The 20986-nt window shown below is 42.1% G+C and overlaps 2 protein-coding genes across 2 annotated transcripts in view; one reads left to right on the top strand and one right to left on the bottom strand.

Moving 5' to 3' along the window:
- The window catches only part of brms1la (BRMS1 like transcriptional repressor a), a 27596-nt gene extending 27013 nt beyond the window's left edge, over positions 1–583 (bottom strand). The window contains exon 1 of the mRNA XM_048599707.1: positions 266–583. Coding sequence (XP_048455664.1) covers positions 266–401 — 136 coding nt within the window. The 5' untranslated portion in view covers positions 402–583. The remainder of the gene's footprint in view (positions 1–265) is intronic.
- A 151-nt stretch (positions 584–734) lies between these two features.
- Positions 735–20986, top strand: part of LOC109922148 (ral GTPase-activating protein subunit alpha-1-like) — a 93896-nt gene continuing 73644 nt past the window's right edge. Inside the window, exons 1-2 of the mRNA XM_048600423.1 lie at positions 735–1327; positions 18946–19056. Of these exons, the coding sequence (XP_048456380.1) occupies positions 1222–1327; positions 18946–19056 (217 nt within the window). The 5' untranslated portion in view covers positions 735–1221. The remainder of the gene's footprint in view (positions 1328–18945; positions 19057–20986) is intronic.

The raw sequence follows: 20986 nt of genomic DNA, 5'->3' as shown, positions 1-20986 counted from the left end.
GGGACTTAGGATGACAGGAGCGGAGTGTCGTCCAGGCTGGGGGGTGGGTCGCTCAGGTAAAGGAAGAGACACAAAGGGGGCGAGGAAGTTATGAAAGGGGAACATGGGTGAGGGTAAATTATTTGTGTTTTCCAAATAAATGTGACTCAATATTTAAGCATTAACCTGAAATCGGCCAACCACAACCAATGGGCTGCAATGCGTATGAGCAGGTTGCTTGAGGCCTGCCAGCTCGAAATGACGAGGGATTCCGGCCTTTACCCACCTGAGCTGTCCCCATCTTCCGAGACCGAGGAACTCTCTGTGTCCTCATCATCTGAGCTGCTGCCCTCATTCTCTGGGAAGTCAACATCCATGTCTTCGTGACTGTTCTCTTTCTTATCCCTAGAATGGACCGGCATATTGACCGTTTTTTTTCAAAAAGTTCAAATCTCAAACACCACGTTTACATTAATTACACCGAATGTTTAATTCACCCCAACATCACATTTCATCCCAGGTGGGGAGTACGGGAAGGAGACGAGCAGTTGCCTGAGCTAACTGACAGCTTCATTGGCCATTCGCAAGACTGGAGTGGAAATGCTTGTGTCGTAACCAGCAGTGCCACCAATCAGCGAGGCAGAGGGCTGGGCCTAAGGGGGATCGAATGGAAGCGCGCAAAACTACCCCGGCCGGTAGCTGGGTGTTTCCGTGTACCCTGGGAGTTGTAGTACAAGAACTCCTAATGGGTCGCGTACTATTCAACAAGTAAAACTACAATTCCCGGCAGCCTCTGCAGCTAACATTCCTATGGTGGCAGCGGGAAAACAGACATGACTAAACATCATCGGAGCAGTCAAGAGAGAAGTGTTTGGACGACGGAACGTTTTCAGAACAAATAGTTCGTGCTTGGGCGGTAGCGGTTTGACATGAAATTCACTTCGATTGCAAGGCGGCAGCGTGAGACCTGACGTGAATCATTTGTCATTTCAGTGTTTTGGAAGTACTCTGGTTTTGATTGAGCGTGCCGATTGTTTGTCCTGCTGAGAGCCGCCATGTTTTCGACTGACGGTTGATCACTGGGCTGTGTTCACCCAGCTGCTGCGTTCATGGGGTCGGCATCTTGGACAAGTTTGATTGTTATTAGGCCGCGACCTTTTTATTTATTTCTCAACATTTTAAAAAAATAAGCGTTGGGAAGGCGGGAGGGAGGGGTGTCTGCTGCTTAATCCAAGGAGCGGAATGTTTTCTAAAAAACCTCACGGAGATGTGAGAAAATCCACACAGAAAGTCCTGGATCCGAAGAAGGATGTTCTGACCAGATTGAAGCATCTGAGGGTTGTCATAGGTCAGTATCACGCTGCAGCAACTCTAGAGACAATTTCTAGTCACCCTATCGGCAGCAGGCGAAGCATTGGCAGCGTACACTTGTATAGGGGTTAATCTAGTTTTTGTTTACTGATTGTTGTTAAGTCTGTTTCTAAGTAGAAAGGGTCAAAATTGTCTGAATTGCTCTGGCTGGTATGCGGTTATGTGAATTGCAGACACATCTCAAGTGTTTTCTTCGGCTGAACCAAGTTTTCTTTCTTTTTGATAGCTATTGATTTTTACATCTCCCTGCCAGAGAAATTGTTTTTTTTCTTCTTTTTGACAGTGTGTCGAGGGGTAGTGCGTTTGTCGTTGTAGAGTTTGATTTGGGTTATTGTGCCCAGGCAACTATGTCAATCGTATAAATGTCCTATTGTATTTCATAGGCATCTGGAAATAAATACGCCCTGCTCCATTATTGAAATTAAATTGTTGCTCGCAAAACGGATTATTAACTCCTGAACAGGAAACAATTGGGCTCGTCTATCTTCAAACACTGTCTAAGATTCGGGTGGTTTTCTGTATGCAAAGTTAAAGGCTTAGCCCGGAAAATGTAACGGAAATCTCCCCGCCCCGCTCATCATAGATATTTGTTTCCAAGTGCTTATTATTTTTATTTTATGTTCTGTTAAACTGTTGTATTTTGATTTCAAAATAGATGAATATATTAAATAATATGTTCACAAAATTGAACTGTAACTTCTAAAAATTTAGTAACTGAAAATACATGGCGTGGAAAAGCAGTATGCTCATGATTGGTTCAGAGTCCCTACAGTGCAGAAAAAGGCCATTTAGCCCACTGAAACTGCACGGACCCTCCAAAGAGCATCCCACCTCACCCAACACCCAACACCCACCAGCCTACAGATTCCTGGACACTGTGGGGAAATTTAGCATGGCCAATCCATCTAACGCATCTTTGGACTATGGAAGGAAATCAGAGCATCTGGCGGAAACCCACACAGACATGATGAACAAGCAGACAGTTAGAGTCATAAAGATGCGCAGCATGGAAACGGGCCCTTCGGTCCAACTTGCCCATGCCGATCGGATATCGTAAATTAATCTAGTCATATTTGGCCCATATCCGTCTAAATCCTTCCTATTCATATACCCATTCAATGCAGTTCATTCCATACACACACCATCCTCTGCGTTAAAAAGGTGCCCCTTAGGTCTCTTTTTAAATCTTTCCCCTCTCACCTTAAATCTTTTGGACTCCCCTACCCTGGGAAAAAACCTTGGCTGTTCACCCTATTCATATCAATCATGATTCTGAAAGTAATTTTTAACAACAATGCTGTCAAAGCAGCCTTTTCCAGAAGGCATATGACTTAAGCCCAATGACTCTGATCAGTTACCTGGGGAATTACGTGCTGAATGTTTACTAAGTTCAGTTTTATGACTACAGAAACAGATGGTAGGAGCATGTTGAGTTCAGAAGGGGTAAAGTTATACCAGGGGAAGGGCAGTTTTTAGTTTTGTAGAGGTCTCTAGGTTCCTGAGAGTTGTTTGAAATCTCCAGGCCATCAGATTGGAAAGAAGGCTTAAGCTGTTTCAGCAGCCAAAGGAGAAGGGCTTCAAAGAGACAGTTAAGTAAGAAATTGAAGACTGCAGATAGGAGTGATACTTTATTGATCAAGTGTCTATGAAGGATTTTGCTGAGGAACAGGTTAAATCTTTCTTTTGCTGTCTATACTTTTTTTATTGTCATTATATAGTTGTTTTTTTTTTGAGTAATAAACTTGTGTTCTTTTGTAGAAAATACGTTGGCACTCTTTGACTATCCTCAGTGACTAGTCATTGTGGTAACTAAATTGCAAAAATAAAATTCGATTTATCAAGCCAGGTTTCTCACTGGGATCTGACTTGTCTAATATTACTATCAGTTGGGTCCATAACAATGTTAAAAGCGAGATGTAAATTCAAATCAGGACCCAACCAGACTCTGGCAAAACAGGGTTAGACTTTCTGATGAACTTTCAAATATTTAAATTTTAATTCTAGCCCAGTGTTTTCTCTTAAACATGGGCATTAAATTTCCAACTGGGCAACATAAATAAAGTACTGGAGGACTGGAACTACGGCTAGAGTCATACAGCCTGAAAACAGGTCCATCTGCCAAACTCATCAATGCTGACCAGGTTTCCTAAACTGAACTAGTCCCATTTGCCTGCATTTGGTCCAAAGCCTCTAAAACATCCTAGTCATGTATTGTCCAAATGTCTTTTAAATTTAATTGTACCCACCTCTACCACTTGTTCCATATGTGCCTGTGTGAAAAAAATTGCCCCTCAAGTCCCTTTTAAATCTTTCCGATCTCAACTTAAACCCATGCTGTCTAGTTTTGGACTCTCCTATGTTATGGAAAAGATGTTGGATATTCACTTTATTTATGCCCCTCATGATTTTATAAACCTCTGAAAGGTCACCCTTCAGCCTTCAACACTCCAGGGATAAAAGCCCTAGTCTATTCAGTCACATGCCTTCTGGAAAAGGCTGCTTTGACAGCATTGTTGTTAAAAATTACTTTGAGAATCATGAAGGATATGGATAGGGTGAATAGCCAAGGTCTTTTCCCAGGGTAGGGGAGTCCAAAAGATTTAAGGTGAGAGGGGAAAGATTTAAAAAGAGACCTAAGGGGCACCTTTTTAACACCGAGGGTGGTGTGTGTATGCCAGAGCAAGTGCTGGAGGCTGGTACAATTACAATATTCAGCCTCTCCTTATAACTCAAATCTTCTAGTCTTGCAACAACCTTATAAACCTTTTGTGAAAATCTAAAATAAAACAAAGAGCTATGAATGCTGGAGATCTGAAACAAACACAGAAATTGCTGGAGAAGCTCAGCAAATGTGGCAGCATCTGTGGAAAGAAAACAGTTAACATTTCGAGTCCAGTAACTCTTCAACAGAACAGGTTGTAAAAACTGAATTATATTCATTACATGATTGCATATGGGAGCTGTGATAGTTATTTTTTATTATAACCATTGGAATAGATTGCTGCATTTGCTTTGTAAGTGGCATCCATAGCTCTCGTTTATCTTCAAGTAAGGCAGTTGTGGGTTCAGGTTGAAATAGTATGTCTAGTATTAAGGGTGTGCTACACCAGCTTTTGTTCAGTTCTTTGGAGAAGATATTAAACTCATGCCCTATCCATCTTCTAAGGTGGATATAAAAGATCCCAAGATATTGCTTTGAAGAATCACAAGGGAGTTCTACCTTTGTGTGTTTATTCTTTAGCTAAATCCGGTAGAACAGATCATCTGGCAATTGTCATTTTAGTGTTAGTGACTCTGCAAAACCACTGCACTCACTACATTACAATATTCATTATGTTTTAAAAGTACTTCATTAGCTGGGAGATCCATAGGCTGTGACATGCTATACGAGTGCAAGTTATTTTTCTTCATTGCTATTGACAATATTCATTATATTTTGAGGGTATCAACGGAAAACTTAAATTTAGCTTCAGTGAAAATGTCATTGTAACAAAATTGCAGTTAAGTAAACAGAATCTTGCAGCACAAAAAAATGAACATTTCAACCTATTGTGCTAGTTCTCTGAAAGAGATATTCAACTTGATCCTTTTTATTTATGGAACCTGTAATAGTTATGGGGTAACCTAGTGGTATTATTGCTAGACCATGGCAGATGGTGGAATTTGAATTCAATAATTTTTTAAATTAGGAATCTATTGATCACCATGAAATCATTGCCGATTGTCGGAAAAACCCATTTGGTTTACTAATGTCCGTCAGGGAAGGAAATCTGCCACCCTCACCTGGGCTGGCTTACATGTGACTCCAACCCACAGCAATGTGGTTGACTCTCAACTGCCCTGTGAAATGGCCTAGCAAGTTACTCCGTTGTACCAATTGCTATAAAGTCTCAAAGAAATGAAACTGGACGGATCATCCGGCATCGACCTAGGCACCGGAAAAGACAATGGCAGAAACAGCCCTGTTGACCCTGCAAAGTCCTCCTCACTAACATCTGGGGGTTACTGCCAAAATTGAGAGAGCTGTCTCACAGACCACTTAAGCAACAGCCTGACATAGTCACACTCGCAGAATCATACAATGTCCTGGACACCACTGGCAGGACAGATCCAGCAGAGGTGGCGGCACAGTGGTATACAGTCGGGAGGGTGTTGTTCTAGGAGTCCTCCACATTGACTCCGGACCCCATGAAGTCTCATGGCTTCAGGTTATACACGGGCAAGGAAACCACATGTTGATTACCACAGACCGTCCTCCCTCAGCTGATGAATCAGTACTCCTTGATGTTGGACAACACTTAGAGGAAGCGCTGAGGATGGCAAGGGCACAAAATGTACTCTTGGGTGGGGGATTTCAATGTCCACCACCAAGAGTGGCTCGGCAGCATTACTACTGATTGATCTGGTCGGGTCCTAAAAAAACATTGCCGCTAGACTGGGTCTGTGGCAGGTGTTGAGGGAACCAACAAGAGGGAAAAACATACCTGACCTCATCCTTACTAATCTGCCAGCGACAGTATCGGTAAGAGTGACCATTGTACAGACCTTGTGGAGACGAAGTCCTGCCTTCATGTTGAGAGTAACTTCTGAGATAGTAGGAACTGCAGATGCTGGAGAATCCGAGATAACAAGGTGTAGAGCTGGATGAACACAGCAGGCCAAGCAGCATCAGAGGAGCAGGAAAGCTGATGTTTCGGGCCTAGACCGTTCTTTTCCGTTGTGTTGTGTGGCACTATCACCGTGCTAAATGGGACAGACATTGCACAGATCTAGCAACTCAACACTGGGCATCCACGGGGTGCTGTGGACCATCAACAGCAGCAGAACTGTTCTTCACAATCTGTAACCTCATGGCCCAGCATATCCCCCACTCAACCATTACCATCAAGCCAGGGGATCAACCCTGGTTCAATGAAGAGTGCAGGAGGGCATGCCAGGAGCAGCACCAGGCATACCTGAAAAAGAGGTATCAACCTGGTGAAGCCACCAAACAGGATTACTTGCATGCCAAACAGTGAAAGCAGCAAATGATAGACAGAGCTAAGCGATCCCACAACCAACGGATCAAATCTAAGCTCTGCCAGTCCTGCCACATCCAGTCGCGAATGGTGGTGGACAAATAAACAACTCACTGGAGGAGGAGGCTCTACAAATATCCCCATCCTCAATGATGGAAGAACCCTGCACATCAGTGCAAAAGACAAGGCTGAAGCATTTGCAGCAATCTTCAGCCAGAAGTGCCGAGTGGGTGATCCATCTCGGCCTCTTGCAGTGGTCCCCAGCGTTACGGACACCAATCTTCGGCCAATTCGATTCACTCCATGTGATATCAAGAAACAGTTGGAGATACTGGATATTGCAAAGGCTTGGGCCTTGACATCCTGGCAGTAGTAATGAAGACTTGTGGTCCAGAACTTGCCGCTCCCCTAGCCCAGCTGTTCCAGCACAGTTACAACACTGGTACCTACCCGACAACGTGCAAAATTGCCCAAGTATGTCCTGTACACGAAAAGCGGGACAAATCCAACCTGGTCAATTATCACCCCATCAGTCTACTCTCGATCATCAGTAAAATGATGGAAAGTGTCAACAATAGTGCTATCAGGCAACACCTGCTCAGTGATGCCCAGTTTGGGTTCCCCCAGGGCCACTTGGCTCCTGATCTCATTACAGCCTTGGTTCAAACATGGACAAAAGAGCTGAATTCCAGGGGTGAGGTGAGAGTGACAGCCCTTGACATCAAGGCTGCATTTGACCAAGTGTGGCATGAAGGAGCCCTGGCAAAACTGAAATCAATGGGTTTCAGGGGGCAAACTCTCTGGTAATTGGAGTCATACCTGACACGTAGCAAGATGGTCGTGGTTGTCGGAGGTCAATCATCTCAGCTCCAGGACATCTCTGCAGGAGTTCCTCTAGTGTTCTAGGATGAACCATTTTCAGCTGCTTCATCAATGACCTCCCTCCATTGTAAGGTCAGAAGTGAGGATGATCACTGATGTTTGTGCAATGTTCAGCACCATTTGTGATTCCTCCGATATTGAAGCAATCCATGTTCAAATGCAACAAGATCTGGACAACATCCAGGCTTGTGCTGACAAGTGGCAAGTGACATTCGCGCCACACAAATGCCAGACTTTGACCATCACCAATAAGAGACAATCCAGCCACCACCCCTTGACAATCAATGGTGTTACCATCACTGAATCCCCCCACTATCGACATCCTGGGGTTTATCATTGACAAGAAACTCAACTGGATGCACTACATAAATATAGTGGCTACAAGAGCAGGCCAGAAGCTAGGAATACTGCTGCGAGTAACTCCCCTCCTGGCTCCTCAAAGCCTGTCCACCATCTACAAGGCACAAGTCAGGAGTGTGATGGAATACTCCTCACTTGCCTGGATGAGTGCAGCCCCAACAACACTCGAGAAGCTTGACACCATCCAGGACAAAGCAGCCCGCTTGATTGGCACTACAGCTACAAGCATTCACTCCCTCCGCCACCGACGCTCAGTAGCAGGAGTTTGTACTGTATACAAGATGCACTGCCAAAATTCACCAAAGATCCTCAGACAGCACCTTCCAAACCCATGATCACTTTCATCTGGAAGGACAAGGGCATCAGACATATAAGGAACATCACCACCTCCAAGTCACTCACCATCCTGACTTGGAAATATATCGCTGTTCCTTCACTGTCGCTGGGTCAAAATCCTGGAATTCCCTCCCTGATAGCATTGTGGGTCAACCCACAGCAAGAGGACTGCAGCGGTTCAAGAAGGCAGCTCACCACCACCTTCTCAAGGGCAGCTAGAAATGAGCAAGAAATGCTGGCCAGCCAGCGACACCCACATCCTACAAATGAATAAAAAGAGAATAAAACCTGATTCCGCCGTCCTTTTTCGTAGATTGTTCTAAATTTTAACAGCTGGAGTGATGTTTTTTTCTTCACCACCTCTTCTTTTAACAATTTTAGAACTGTGACTTCTCAATTGAATTTGGCAAAGAAAGTCAGTTATCCTATTAACTCCAGTAAAACCCTTCCTAATTATGAATACCTCCTCTGAGTCTTCTTTGACCTTCTCTGCTCCAAGGAGAGCAATTCTAACTTTTCTGTCCCCTCCACATAACTGTGATCGGACATCCTGGCAAACGTAAACTTATACCCTTTCCACAGCTTTCCTAATGCATGGTACCTAACTAATAATCTGTTCAGAATTTCTTTATTTTGGAATTTAATGGCCTTATTTATAAAGCCATTTTCCCTAAATGCTTTAACTGTGTTGTCAATCTGCTCTGCATTCGTAGATTTCAAGCTTTCAGGCATTTGTGAATATTTACTTCCATGGGCTGTCCACTCCCTCATCCACACAATACATTTTAGATTATCATGTCTCTTCGTGTTATTTCTTCTAAAGTGTGGCACTTCACAATTATCTGCAATGAATCGCGTCTGAGTATTGTCATGATTCGCTGAGGCCACGATTCCCCGGAGGTATCTCAAACATTGAAGATTTTAAAATAAGCATACAATATTGCCCAATTTTCAGACTAAGTCTCTGTGCTTAACAAGATTTACTATTTATTACAAGTAATTTTTATCTATCTAAAGATAAACCATCGGCATAAAACGCTATAAATTAAAACCCTAATCCCCTTCTGAACTCCTCCTTACAGATAGACATAGACAGGGCAAAAAATTATGTATACAGCAGGAAGAACTGGAGACTATTCAATACCCTTTGTACAGCTCTTTGGTGAGCTGGTACTTGCTGATCTGAATTTCTGTTTCTGCCATTCCTTTTTCTGAATGCTTCCACTGGTTTTCTACTGGTTTAGAAGTCAGCTCACAGTAACTGCAGAAGGAAAAATGTTCTCTTCAGGTTTGAAGTGAGTTTTGACTGCAGAGAACAGACCGCTTCTGAACTGGTGGGGATCAAATCCTTTCTCTGTAACTTGTTCATAGCTCCAAGGTATTGAGTTATCTGACAACCGATCTCACTGCTGTTGGTGGGCAGCTACTAGTCAGTAGACCAATCAACTTCTGTTGCCACCCACCTAAGTCTGCTCGACTCCTGGTTGCCTGCAACCACTTCAATTGGTTTAATGCTAGACGTGGGTGTTGGGTTATTTGCTTTTCAATATATGCAACCATTGTTTCAAAGGACCGTTTTTTAAAACAATTCTTCATTTTTTTCAGTGCAAACATTTGAAAAGTACAAAAATAAAAATGCACGTTTCTTACACTATTCAAACTGTTTACGTCCTGTACTTATCCTGTTCACAATTCACCATTTACCATGTTTTGTCATCAGCAACCATATCCAGGTCTTTTATATATAATGAGAGATTATGGTCCTAATACTGATATCTGGCATCCCCCGTTACATAATTCTATACAGTCAGAAAAGTGTTTGCTCATTGCTCAAGTAACTGGAATCTTGTCCCTGTCCCTTTCTAATTTCTGCTAGACCGACAAACCTGCAATTCTGATTTCCTGCTTTGCTGGCCATGCCTTTACCTGTTTAGAATCATAGAGATCTGCAGCACATAAAAAGGCACTATGGCCCATTTCATCTATACCAGTTAAAAATAATTGCCTTTTCTAGTACTTTGGCCAATATCCTTACACACCTTGACATTGCACGTGCACGTCTAAATTTAATTTAAATGACATAATGGCTTCTGCCTCTCTCACTCCTACGGGGAGCGTGTTCCAGATTCCCACCCTCTGGATGAAAAAGGTTTTCCTGCGGCTCCGCTAAATCTCCTGCCTCTTACCTTAAATCTATACCCCCTGATCATTGATCACGCCGTCAAATGGAAACGTTTTGCTATCTACCCTATTTATGCCCTTCATAATTTTATACATCTCAATCATATCCCCTTTCAATCTTCTTTGCTCTGAGGAAAAATTTCTCTTCATAACTGAAACTCTCCAGCCCGGTCTAAGCCCTAAGTTCTGAATTCTTTTGTTATCTGTCCTAATTCTTGCAGCTTTGACTCTGTGAATATTTGTTTTTTTTTACGTGATTACATTCTTGATTCACATTGAAACATTTCACTAGGTTAAAGGCACTGTAAATGCGAGCTGTTGTTGACCATTCCTCTTCTGCATGTAATTTACAGAAACTGTAAGTTTAATTTGAACTGTTGGATAATTGGATTTTTTTCTTGTTGATTGCCTTAAAATGACAGTACTTCCTGCATCTAATCTTGCTATAATCTTGATATTATTGATGTACGCTACTTCCTGTCCCCAGTGTTTGCTTCTTTCTGCAATACTTGGCTTTCAGTTTTGATAACTCTGAAATATATCCTTGATTGTCAATTAACAATGGAATGAAACAGATTAAAAATGAGGCATCTAGACAGTCATGTTTATGTGAGTTGACTGAGCTAATATTATTCATCAGTGAAAAGAAGCTTAATATGTTGTAATAATATCAAAAGATTCTGTAGAACTTTCTTACTGGATAAATGAATGACAGTATGAATTTCATTGCATTGATATGGAAATTTAATTCTTAATTTCACGGATTATGAAAAGTTGTTTTGTGTGTAATCACTTTTTTAATTCTCTTCTCTTTACTACCTTGTTGATTCTCTCTACTATCATTTAAAAATTCGTCCTGATGTTTTAGTTTCCTCTTACACCCTTGATTTGACCCAGTTTTCGAAACAATCTGTTCAGATATCATTTTGCACCTCTAGAGCAGGTGGGACTTGAACCCAGGCTTCCCGGCCCAGGGGCAGGGTCATTACCATCACGCCATGAGGGCACATCCTTGATTTGATCATGTGCCTGATTGGCAGAACTGCTGTTCTGTTTCATTGCATGAATTGGCTAGTTTTTGTCTTGAGTTTTATGTTGGCTTGTGACACAGGCTTGTACCTGCTCACTGTCTGCTTGTTTATCTTTTTTCAGTTAGGTAATGGGATCATCCCTTCTCCCTTCACTGAGTGGCTTTCAGAGGGCAGTTAAGAGTCCACCATATGCTGCGTATCTGGATTTGGCAGCTTTCATTCCCTAAAGGCCATTGGTTAATTATACTAATTGGTAATAGTTACATGGCCGCTATTAGACAAGCTTTGATTCCAAAATTTTACAAATTCAATTTTCATCATTTGCTATGGTGGAATTTCAATGTATGATACTCAGAACATTAGCCAGGGGCTGCAGGTTACTAGTCCAGTAACATTACCCAAGTCACTAACTTTGTCCTACTTGTTGGCAAGACCAGAACTTTACATTGCAAATGAAAGATACTTCATAATAGGAATTTAAGACGGAACTTCTTTACCCAGAAAATAGTCAGAATGTAAGCTGTAGTACCATAATGAGTAGTTGAGGTGAGCAGAGTAGATGGATTCAAAAGAAAGTCAGATAATACGAATAGAAAGATGTGTTCAATGGGGTTAGATGAAAAAGGCTTGGAGGTAATTCAAATGCAAAACCATGGACTTGCTAGGCTGGATCAAATCTTTGAGTTGTAAGTGCATTTAATAATTTGTAAAATGTTATCTTTATGCATTGTAGATGTACAAGATGTATTCATACCACTGATGCTGCTGCTTTACACAACAGCATAATGACCAATCTAGAAATTCTGTTCAGAATCACCGAAAGCCTTTTGAAGCTAGAAAGTGGTGGAATATTAAAATCTGTTAAACTGTACACATCAGCAAATTCCACCTATCTACAGAAAACTTCCTTTAAAGTTCTCTTCTTGGCTGGATTCAGTTCCCAACAATGGATTTCTGCACGAACTCAAACTTAATGTTTGATTATAATACTCAGTTCATAGAATCTCACAGCACAGAAACAAATCCTTCAGTCCAACTCGTCCATGCCGACCATTCTGACCTAGAAACATTTGCCAGCATTTGGCCCATATCCCTCCAAGTCCTTCCTATTCATATACCCATCCAGATACCTTTTATATGTTGTAATTGTACCTGCCTCGACTTCTTCTTCTGGCAGCTCATTCCATACTCGCAGCACCCTCTGCATGCAAAAGTTACCCCTCAGTTCCTTTTTTTAAATCATTCCCCTCTCACAATAAACTTATTCCCTCTAGTTTTGGATTCCCCCACCCTAGGAAAAAGACTTTGGCTATTCACCCTATCCATGCCCCTCATGATTTTATAATCCTCCATCAGGTCACCCCTTAGCCTCCAATGCTCCAGGCAAACAAGCCCCAACCTAGTCAACCTCTCCCTATAATTTCAGTCCTGGCAACAACCTGGTATACCTTTTCCGCACTGTCTTAAGTTTAACAGCTTCCTTCCTGTAGAAGGGCGACCAGAATTGTATGCAGTATTCTAAAAGTGGCCTTGCTAATGTCCTGTACAGCTGCATGATGTCCCAACTCCTACACTCAATGTTCTGGCCAAATGAAAGCAAGCATGCTAAATGCTATCTTCACCACCCTGTCTACCTCCAACTCCACTTTCAAGGAACTATGCACCTGCACCCCTAGGTCTCTTTGTTAGGCAACACTCCCCAGGGCCCTACAATGAACTGTATAAGTCCTGCCTTACCAAAATGCAACACTTCACATTTATCTAAATTAAACTCTATCAGCCACTATCTGGCCCATAAGCCCATCTGATCAAGGTCCCGTTGAGATAATCTTCTTCACTGTCCACTACACTTACTATGGTGTCATCTGAAAACTTACTAACTACGCCTTTTATATTCATATCGGAATCATTTATATAAATGACATAACACCCACCCCCGTTCCCTTCAAAATAAAGGTCATCATTACCTTCCCTATTGCCAATTGAACTTGAATGCTAGCTTTCTGTCATACATGCACAAGGACCCCAAAATCCCTCTGTGTTGTAGCTTTCTGCAGTCTTTTTCGATAAAATAAGACTGCACTCCTCTATTCTTCCTGTCAAAGTACATAACCTTACATTTTCTCACATTTTCCCACATTATATTCCATCTGTCAAGATTTTGCCCACACTCCTGCCTATATCCTTCTGCAGACTCTTTGTGTAAACCTCACCACTTCCCTTCCCATGTGGTCTGCACACTTGATGGTAGTACATTCAACTTCTTCGTCTAAGTTATTAACGTATATTGTAATTAGTTGTAGCTCTAGCAGTTATCCCTTTGGCACTCCACTATGTACAGATTGCCATTCTGAAAATGCCCACTTTATCCCAAATCTGTGTCTTTGATTAATTAGCCAATCTTTTATCCATGTTAATATATTACCTTCAACACCATGGGCTGTCATTTTATTGAAGTACTGCACATAAGGCTACTTATCTGATGCCTTTTGGAAATCCAAATATATTACATCTACTAGTTTTTCTTTAACCATTTTGTTTGTTACCTCCTCATAGGATTCCAATAACTTTGTCAGACATGACTTCCCTTTAATGATACCGTGCTGAATCTGCTTGATTATTTTATGCATTTTTAAATGTTTACTATTGCATCCTTCATAACAGACACTCGCATGTTCCTAATGACAGAAACTAACATTTTTATCTGTCGTTTTGTCTCCTTTCTTCCTTGAATAAGGCTCTTACATTGGAAGGTCGCCAATTGTCTTGGACTTTTCCAAGAACCCATGGCTTCTAGAATATTGCTACCAGTACTTCCACTATCTCTGTAGCTACTTCCCTTAGCATCCTAGGATTCAACTGAGCAGGCACAGATGTCTGGCTTTAGCCCCTTTAGCTGCCCTAATGCTCTTTCTCCAGTCATAATTCTTGTATTTATTTCCTCCCCTGTGTTTGTCCCGTATTTAATATTTCTGGAATACTATTAGTATCCATTATAATGAAGACTGATGAAAAGACTCCTCTCCCACTTCATAGCTTCCCATTTATCATTTCCGCAATTAATTCTCTAAGTGGCCCTTGTTTGCTTTGGTGCCGCTCTTCCTTTTTATATATTTAAAGAAGGTCTTAAGATCTGCTTTCATTACTTGCAAGCTTACTGGCATGTTTTAATTTCTCCCTTTTTTATTATTTTGGTCATCTTTTGTTGACTTTTAAGACATTCTCAAACTTCTGGTTTATCACTAATCCTTGTCACATGTGTTTCATTTTCAATTTGATGCTATCCTTAATTTCGTGGTTGGTTAACCCTTTTCTGAGAATCATCTTATGGACAGGAAGAAATTTTTGTCCTGAATCATGAACTGTTTTCTAAAACATCTGCCATTGGTTATCCACTGCCTTTTCTGTTAAATCCCTTTTCCTGTCCACTGCAGCCAACTCAGCCCTCATACCATTGTAACTACCCTAATTTAGGTTTAGCACAGTTGTTTCTAACCCAATTTTCTAACTTTCAAACTAAATGCTAAATTCTACACTGACTGTTTGCTATCGAATATTTTATTCTGAGGTCATTGATTAAACCTGACTCACTCCCAGATTCAAAAAAGCTTGTCCCTAGTTGAATTCTAGGAAACTCTCAGACAAGCACTATGAATCCTTCCGTGTGGCTACCTCTGCTAATTTAATTTTCCCGTTCTTTCTGAAGGTTAAAGTCACCCATGGTTAATGTACTGGCTTTTTTACACGCCCTCGATATCTGTTGATTTATTCTCTGTCCTCTGTATAGCCAATCTAAGGGGAGGTGTGACCTACTCCCACCTGTATCCTCTTCCTTTTCTAATTATTTCCCTATAGCAATATGGATTCTACATTTTCTGGTCCAAGGTTGTTTCTTGCTGTTGCCACCTCACCACGCTTTTCTTCCCCTGTCCTCCTGAAAAGTTACGTACCCCTGCATATTTAGTTCTCACCTTTGATCTTGTTCTAACCATGATTATGCCCATTAACCTCTATTTAATTCATTTATTTTGTTCTATATATTACTTATAAGTAATGAGCTGTTAATTTTGCTTTTTTTGCAATTTGATCCTAATTGCTGCTGTTTTTCTGGGTATATTTCTTGTCACCAGAAGGACGTGGATTCTTTGGAGACAGTACAGAAATGGTTTACCAGGATGTTGCCTGGTATGGGGGTTTTAGCTATGAAGAAAGGTTGGATAGACTCGAATCAGAGATAGTAGGAACTGCAGATGCTGGAGAATCCGAGACAACAAGGTGCAGGGCTGGATGAACACAGCAGGCCAAGCAGCATCATAGGAGCAGAGAGGCTGACGTTTCGGGCCTAGACCCTTCATCAGAAAAGGGGGAGGGGAAGGGGGTTTTGAAATAAATAGGGAGAGAGTGGGAGGCGGATAGAAGAGGGATAGAGGAGAGGATAGGTGGAGAAGAAACAAACAGGTCGAAGAGGCGGGGATGGGGCCAGGAAAGGTGAGTGTAGGTAGGGAGTTAGGAAGGGGATAGGTCAGTCCAGGGAGGACGGACAGGTCAAGGGGGCGGGATGAGGTTGGTCGGTAGGAGATGGAGGTGCGGCTTGAGGTGGGAGGAGGGGATAGGTGGGAGGAAGAACAGGTTAGGGAGGCAGGGACGAGCTGGACTGGTTTTGGGATGCGGTGGGGGGAGGGGAGATTTTGAAACTTGTGAAATCCACATTGATACCATTGGGCTGCAGGGTTCCCAAGCGGAATATGAGTTGCTGTTCCTGCAACCTTCGGGTGGCATCGTTGTGGCACTGCAGGAGGCCCAGGATGGACATGTCGTCTGAGGAATGGGAGGGGGAGTTGAAATGGTTCGCGACTGGGAGGTGCAGTTGTTTGTTGCGAACCGAGCGTAGGTGTTCTGCAAAGCGGTCCCCGAGTCTCTGCTTGGTTTCCCCGATGTAGAGGAAGCCACACCGGGTACAGCGGATGCAGTATACCACATTGGCAGATGTGCAGGTGAACATCTGCTTGATGTGGAAAGTCTTCTTGGGGCCTGGGATGGGGGTGAGGGAGGAGGTATGGGGGCAGGTGTAGCACTTCCTGCGGTTGCAGGGAAAAGTGCCGGGTGTGGTGGAGCTGGAGGGGAGTGTGGAGCGGACAAGGGAGTCACGGAGAGAGTTGTCCCTCCGGAAAGCAGATAAAGGTGGGGAGGGAAAGATGTCTTTGGTGGTGGGGTCGGATTGCAGATGGCGGAAGTGTCGGAGGATGATGCGTTGGATCCGGAGGTTGGTGGGGTGGTACGTGAGGACGAGGGGGATTCTTTTTTGGTTTTTATTGCGTGGACGGGGTGTGAGGGATGAGGTGCGGGAGATGTGGGAGACACGGTTGAGGGTGTTCTCGACCACCGAGGAGGGGAAGTTACAGTCCTTGAAAAACGAGGACAACTGAGATGTACGGGAGTGGAATGCCTCATCCTGGGAGCAGATGCGGCGGAGGCGAAGGAATTGGGAATAGGGGATAGCATTTTTGCAGGAAGGTGGGTGGGAGGAGGAGTATTCTAGGTAGCTGTGGGAGTCGGTGGGCTTGAAATGAATATCGGTTTCTAGGTGGTTGCCCGATATGGAGACAGAGAGGTCCAGGAAGGGGAGAGAGGTGTTAGAGATGGTCCAGGTAAACTTAAGGTTGGGGTGGAAGGTGTTCGTGAAGTGTATGAACTGTTCGAGCTCCTCGTGGGAGCACGAGGCGGCGCCGATACAGTCATCAATGTAACGGAGGAAGAGGTGGGGTTTAGGGCCGGTGTAGGTACGGAAGAGGGATTGTTCCACGTAACCTACAAAGAGGCAGGCGTAGCTTGGGCCCATGCGGGTACCCATGGCTACCCCCTTTGTCTGTAGGAAGTGGGAGGAATTGAAAGAGAAGTTGTTGAGTGTGATAGACTCGGCTTATTTTCACTGGAATGCAGGAGGTTGAGGGGTACCCTGATAGAAGTTTATAAGATTGCAAATGGTATGGATAGAGTGGACAGTATGAGACTTTTTCCCAGGGTGGAGGGGTCAATTTCTAGGGGACATAGGTTCAAAATGCGAGGGAGGAAAGTTTATAAGAGATGTGCAAGGCAAGCTTTTCACTTGATGGGTGTTGATTGCCTGGAATGCATTGCCAGGAGGTGGTGGAAGTAGACACAACAGCAGCATTCAAGAAGCACCTGGACGAATACATGAATAGGAAGGGTATAGAGGGTTACGAATCCTGTAAGTGAAGACAGTTTTAGTATGGAAGGGCAAAATGTGTCGGCGCAGGCTTGAAGGGCCGAAGGGCCTGTTCCAATGCTGTATTTTTCATTGTTCTTGTTCTTTGTACACCCTGTCCCTTCTTGTCCCACTCTGGGTATCATTACTGAAATAGTTGCCTGGCAAGACTGTCATATCATTTTGCTTTGTAAGTCTATGAATCCTTCTTTTGATCTAATTAGTTCAATGCCCTTCTAAAGCCTTTGTTATTTGATTTGCCAGAGCACTAGCCCCAAGCATTGTTCAAGTGAAACACATCTCATTGGAGAAGCTTCCCTTTACTGCACTACTGGTGCCAGTGCCTCAATAACTGAAACTTATTCCTCCCATACTAATATGCAACAAAGAACTGTAGATGTTGGAGATCTGAAACACATAGAAACAGAAATAGCTGGAGGAATGGCTCCCTGTACTACAATACTGTGGCCAGGTCACTCATTGTCTCTGTCTCTGCAGTCCCTGCTCTGCTTACCTTACCAAACCTTGTTTTTGTTTGCTAACTGCAGGGGCTACGGCACCTCTAATTATCTCTCTCTCTCTCTCTCTTCCCCCCTCCCCGGTGATTACCCAATAGAGATAATTACCTTATACTTTTGCCTTTTGTGTCATTGTCTTACAGTGAGTCTAGAATAGTGTATTCCTCCCTAGCCATTTCTTTCACTATTTATGTGACTGGAAAACTTTATTATTTTTATATTTCTTGATTTCATTTTGGCATTTTGCCTTCCTAACTTTTTGACCTTTTCCTGACCATTTCATTTTCTCTACTGCCATTTGCTTCTTTGTTATATATATTTCATGTGTACTTATTTTTCGCCTTTGATTTCAAATGTAATCTTCTTTATTCATCCATAGTGTCATAATGGCTATTTTTCTTGTTCATAACTTGCTTAAAGTATTTGTGATTTCACAACAGCTAAAAATCAGATACTCTGTTGAGGAAAATATGATATAAAGCTTCCCTGTGGCTGATCGAGTAGCAAGTCCATAGATGCATTGGCAGTTACCTAGGCAGGACACCCACATTTGTAGCTGCCAATTTGAGAGATGTAGCTGCAGAAATTCAAATGGAGCTGTTGATATAAAAATGTCATTAAATGTAATATTTGGCTGTGGTCTATTTGTTCGCAGCCTGAATTAGCTTTAAAATATTTGCTGCTTTACTATAATTTTTGACTTCTAAAAAATCATCAGAGATTAGGTTTTATAATATTTAGTGGATGTGTAATATATTTTCATGACTGTGACATTTATTTATAATCAGGAGAGATATGACTGTAGGATTCCTGCCTCTTTGACTAGCCTGTTAGCTTTTACTGACATCTGAAGTGGAAATACATGTTTCAAGGTTTGAGCTAAGTTGGTTGATCCAAATTTGGGAGTTAGTTCATCTTTTGTTCATTTGTATAATAAAGTTTAAAAAAAAACTTAAATATAGATATATGCTGTTGGTGGCTTAATTAATCTAAATTTAAATTATTGATTATCCTAATGGTTTTTCTATTTCTTTTTATTGTAGAAAACTCTGAAGCAAGTGATTTGAAGTCGTTCTTTGATCAAACATATTCGCACATATATTATGTTTTCTTTGAAAATTTTGTGGCCATTGAAACCAGCCTAAAGCAAAAAGGTAAGGATAAGGGAGGGAGAAGAGAGGAGGAGAGGGGAAGAAATGGGAGAAGAAGGGAATGGGTAGAGAAAAGAGAAGGGGAGTGGGGGTGGGGGCACTGAAGGGCTTCGTTTTCATTTGCAATGAAATGTAAACTTATTGTTCAGCAGCCAGGGAATAATATTTCACATGTAACAGCTGCACACATAACCTCCAAATTATATCGCCTTTTGCACAGAACAGTATAGGATCTTTCAAAAGTTGTTAATTTCTCTTAGTGCAGAGGTAGCCTGTTGCTCATTGAGATAGTGTGCATTTTCTGCATTATAACAGTCTTCCAGAGAAGCAATAAAGAGAATAAATCAATTAGCATTTCACACCACTTCTTGGGAAGTATTTTTAGTTCCAGTTGCTAGCATATGAAAGGATGGATCAATGCAGATCTGAATTTAACCAACACATGGATCAATGCAGATCTGAATTTAACTAACCCTTCTGACAATACTGCTGGCATCATGATTCTGACAGGTGTTTGTTATAACTGTCGTGCAGGAGCCTCTCTTCAAAATACAAAATAGATTGTAACTGCAAATACAAATTCACCCCATACATTCACGTGAGTGTGTGTGTGAGGGAAAGTATGTGTGTGTGTGCGCGCGCGCGTGTGTGAGAGAGAGAGAGATAGAGAGAGAGAGCGCGCGAGAGGGTATGTATGTGCGCGGGAGGAAGGGCGAGAGAGAGAGACTGTGTGTGTGTGTGTGTGTGTGTGTGTGTGTGTGTGTGTGTATATAGTGTGATGGGGTCACCTGTTATGTGACATGAACACAAGGTCCCAGTTGAGGCCGTCCTCATAGGTACCGAACTTGGCTATCAGCCTCTGCTTGGCAACTCTGCATTGTTGTGTATCCTGAAGTCCGCCTTGGCGGGCATTTGTTGTATTTGCAGATACATTCTATTTTGTTCAAAAAGCACACAGTTTATGGACAGTCAGTCAATATGGCGTTTTACAAATTTCTATTAGAAATAAAACCAGTCTGATTCCAAACCAAAACACAAACAGATTCTAAACAAGTCCTCACACCTATCATGCATTGTCTGACCCAAAATGTCACTGCTTTTTAACACTGATAAAACCTTTAGTTCTCTTAGGACAGTGACTTTAAAAGAATTCAGGGATTTACATATACATATTAATCAATTGAAACTTCCTAACTGATTAAAGATTTAACAGCATCTTCGGTTTGTTTAGTACATCCTCATCAGTGGTGTGACCCTTTGATCTTTTACTTATAAATTCTGTGTCTGATACTACCTCTCTAACTAACACTTGAAGAAGGACGGAGGCTCCAAAAGCTTCTGTTTTTAAATAAACCTGTTGGACTATAACCTGGAGATAGCAAGAACTGCAGATGCTGGAGTCAGAGATAACACAGTATGGAGCTGGAAGAACACAGCAGGCCAGGCCTGGTGTCATGTGATTTCTGACCTGATGTGTATGGCTTTGCACGGTCAAAGCAACCTGGCTAAAACCTGCAAAACAACTCGTATATTTGAATGTTAAGGTGATAAATGTAGGGAAACTATAGCTGTAGATGTATATCAATGTGCACCACAACGCTAGCTATTTCTATCTAATGCGGTGTGGGAGAATTACTGGGTAAATATTATTTGCCAACAGAACAGCAGTTCAGCATAACAATTGAAACATACAACTTGCTTGAGCCAGTAAGTATTTTCTGTTTTAAAGTTGTTTTTTCCATAATTATAGTCAATAATACAAAAGGAAAAAATAAATGGATTCTACAAAATGTGTCTTAATTGTGACTTTTAATTTTCAGATTTTTTGATAACAGGAAGAAATTCTGATATGAACTAATGTCTCAGATAATATAAATGGCTAGGCATACATACAAAGCTTGAACTTTTCAAAAGAACAGTTGTTGAACAAAGA

Source organism: Rhincodon typus, chromosome 8 (genome assembly GCF_021869965.1).
Source record: "Rhincodon typus isolate 14 chromosome 8, sRhiTyp1.1, whole genome shotgun sequence".
Lineage (NCBI taxonomy): Eukaryota > Metazoa > Chordata > Chondrichthyes > Orectolobiformes > Rhincodontidae > Rhincodon > Rhincodon typus.
This window is presented reverse-complemented; position numbering and strand designations above follow the sequence as displayed.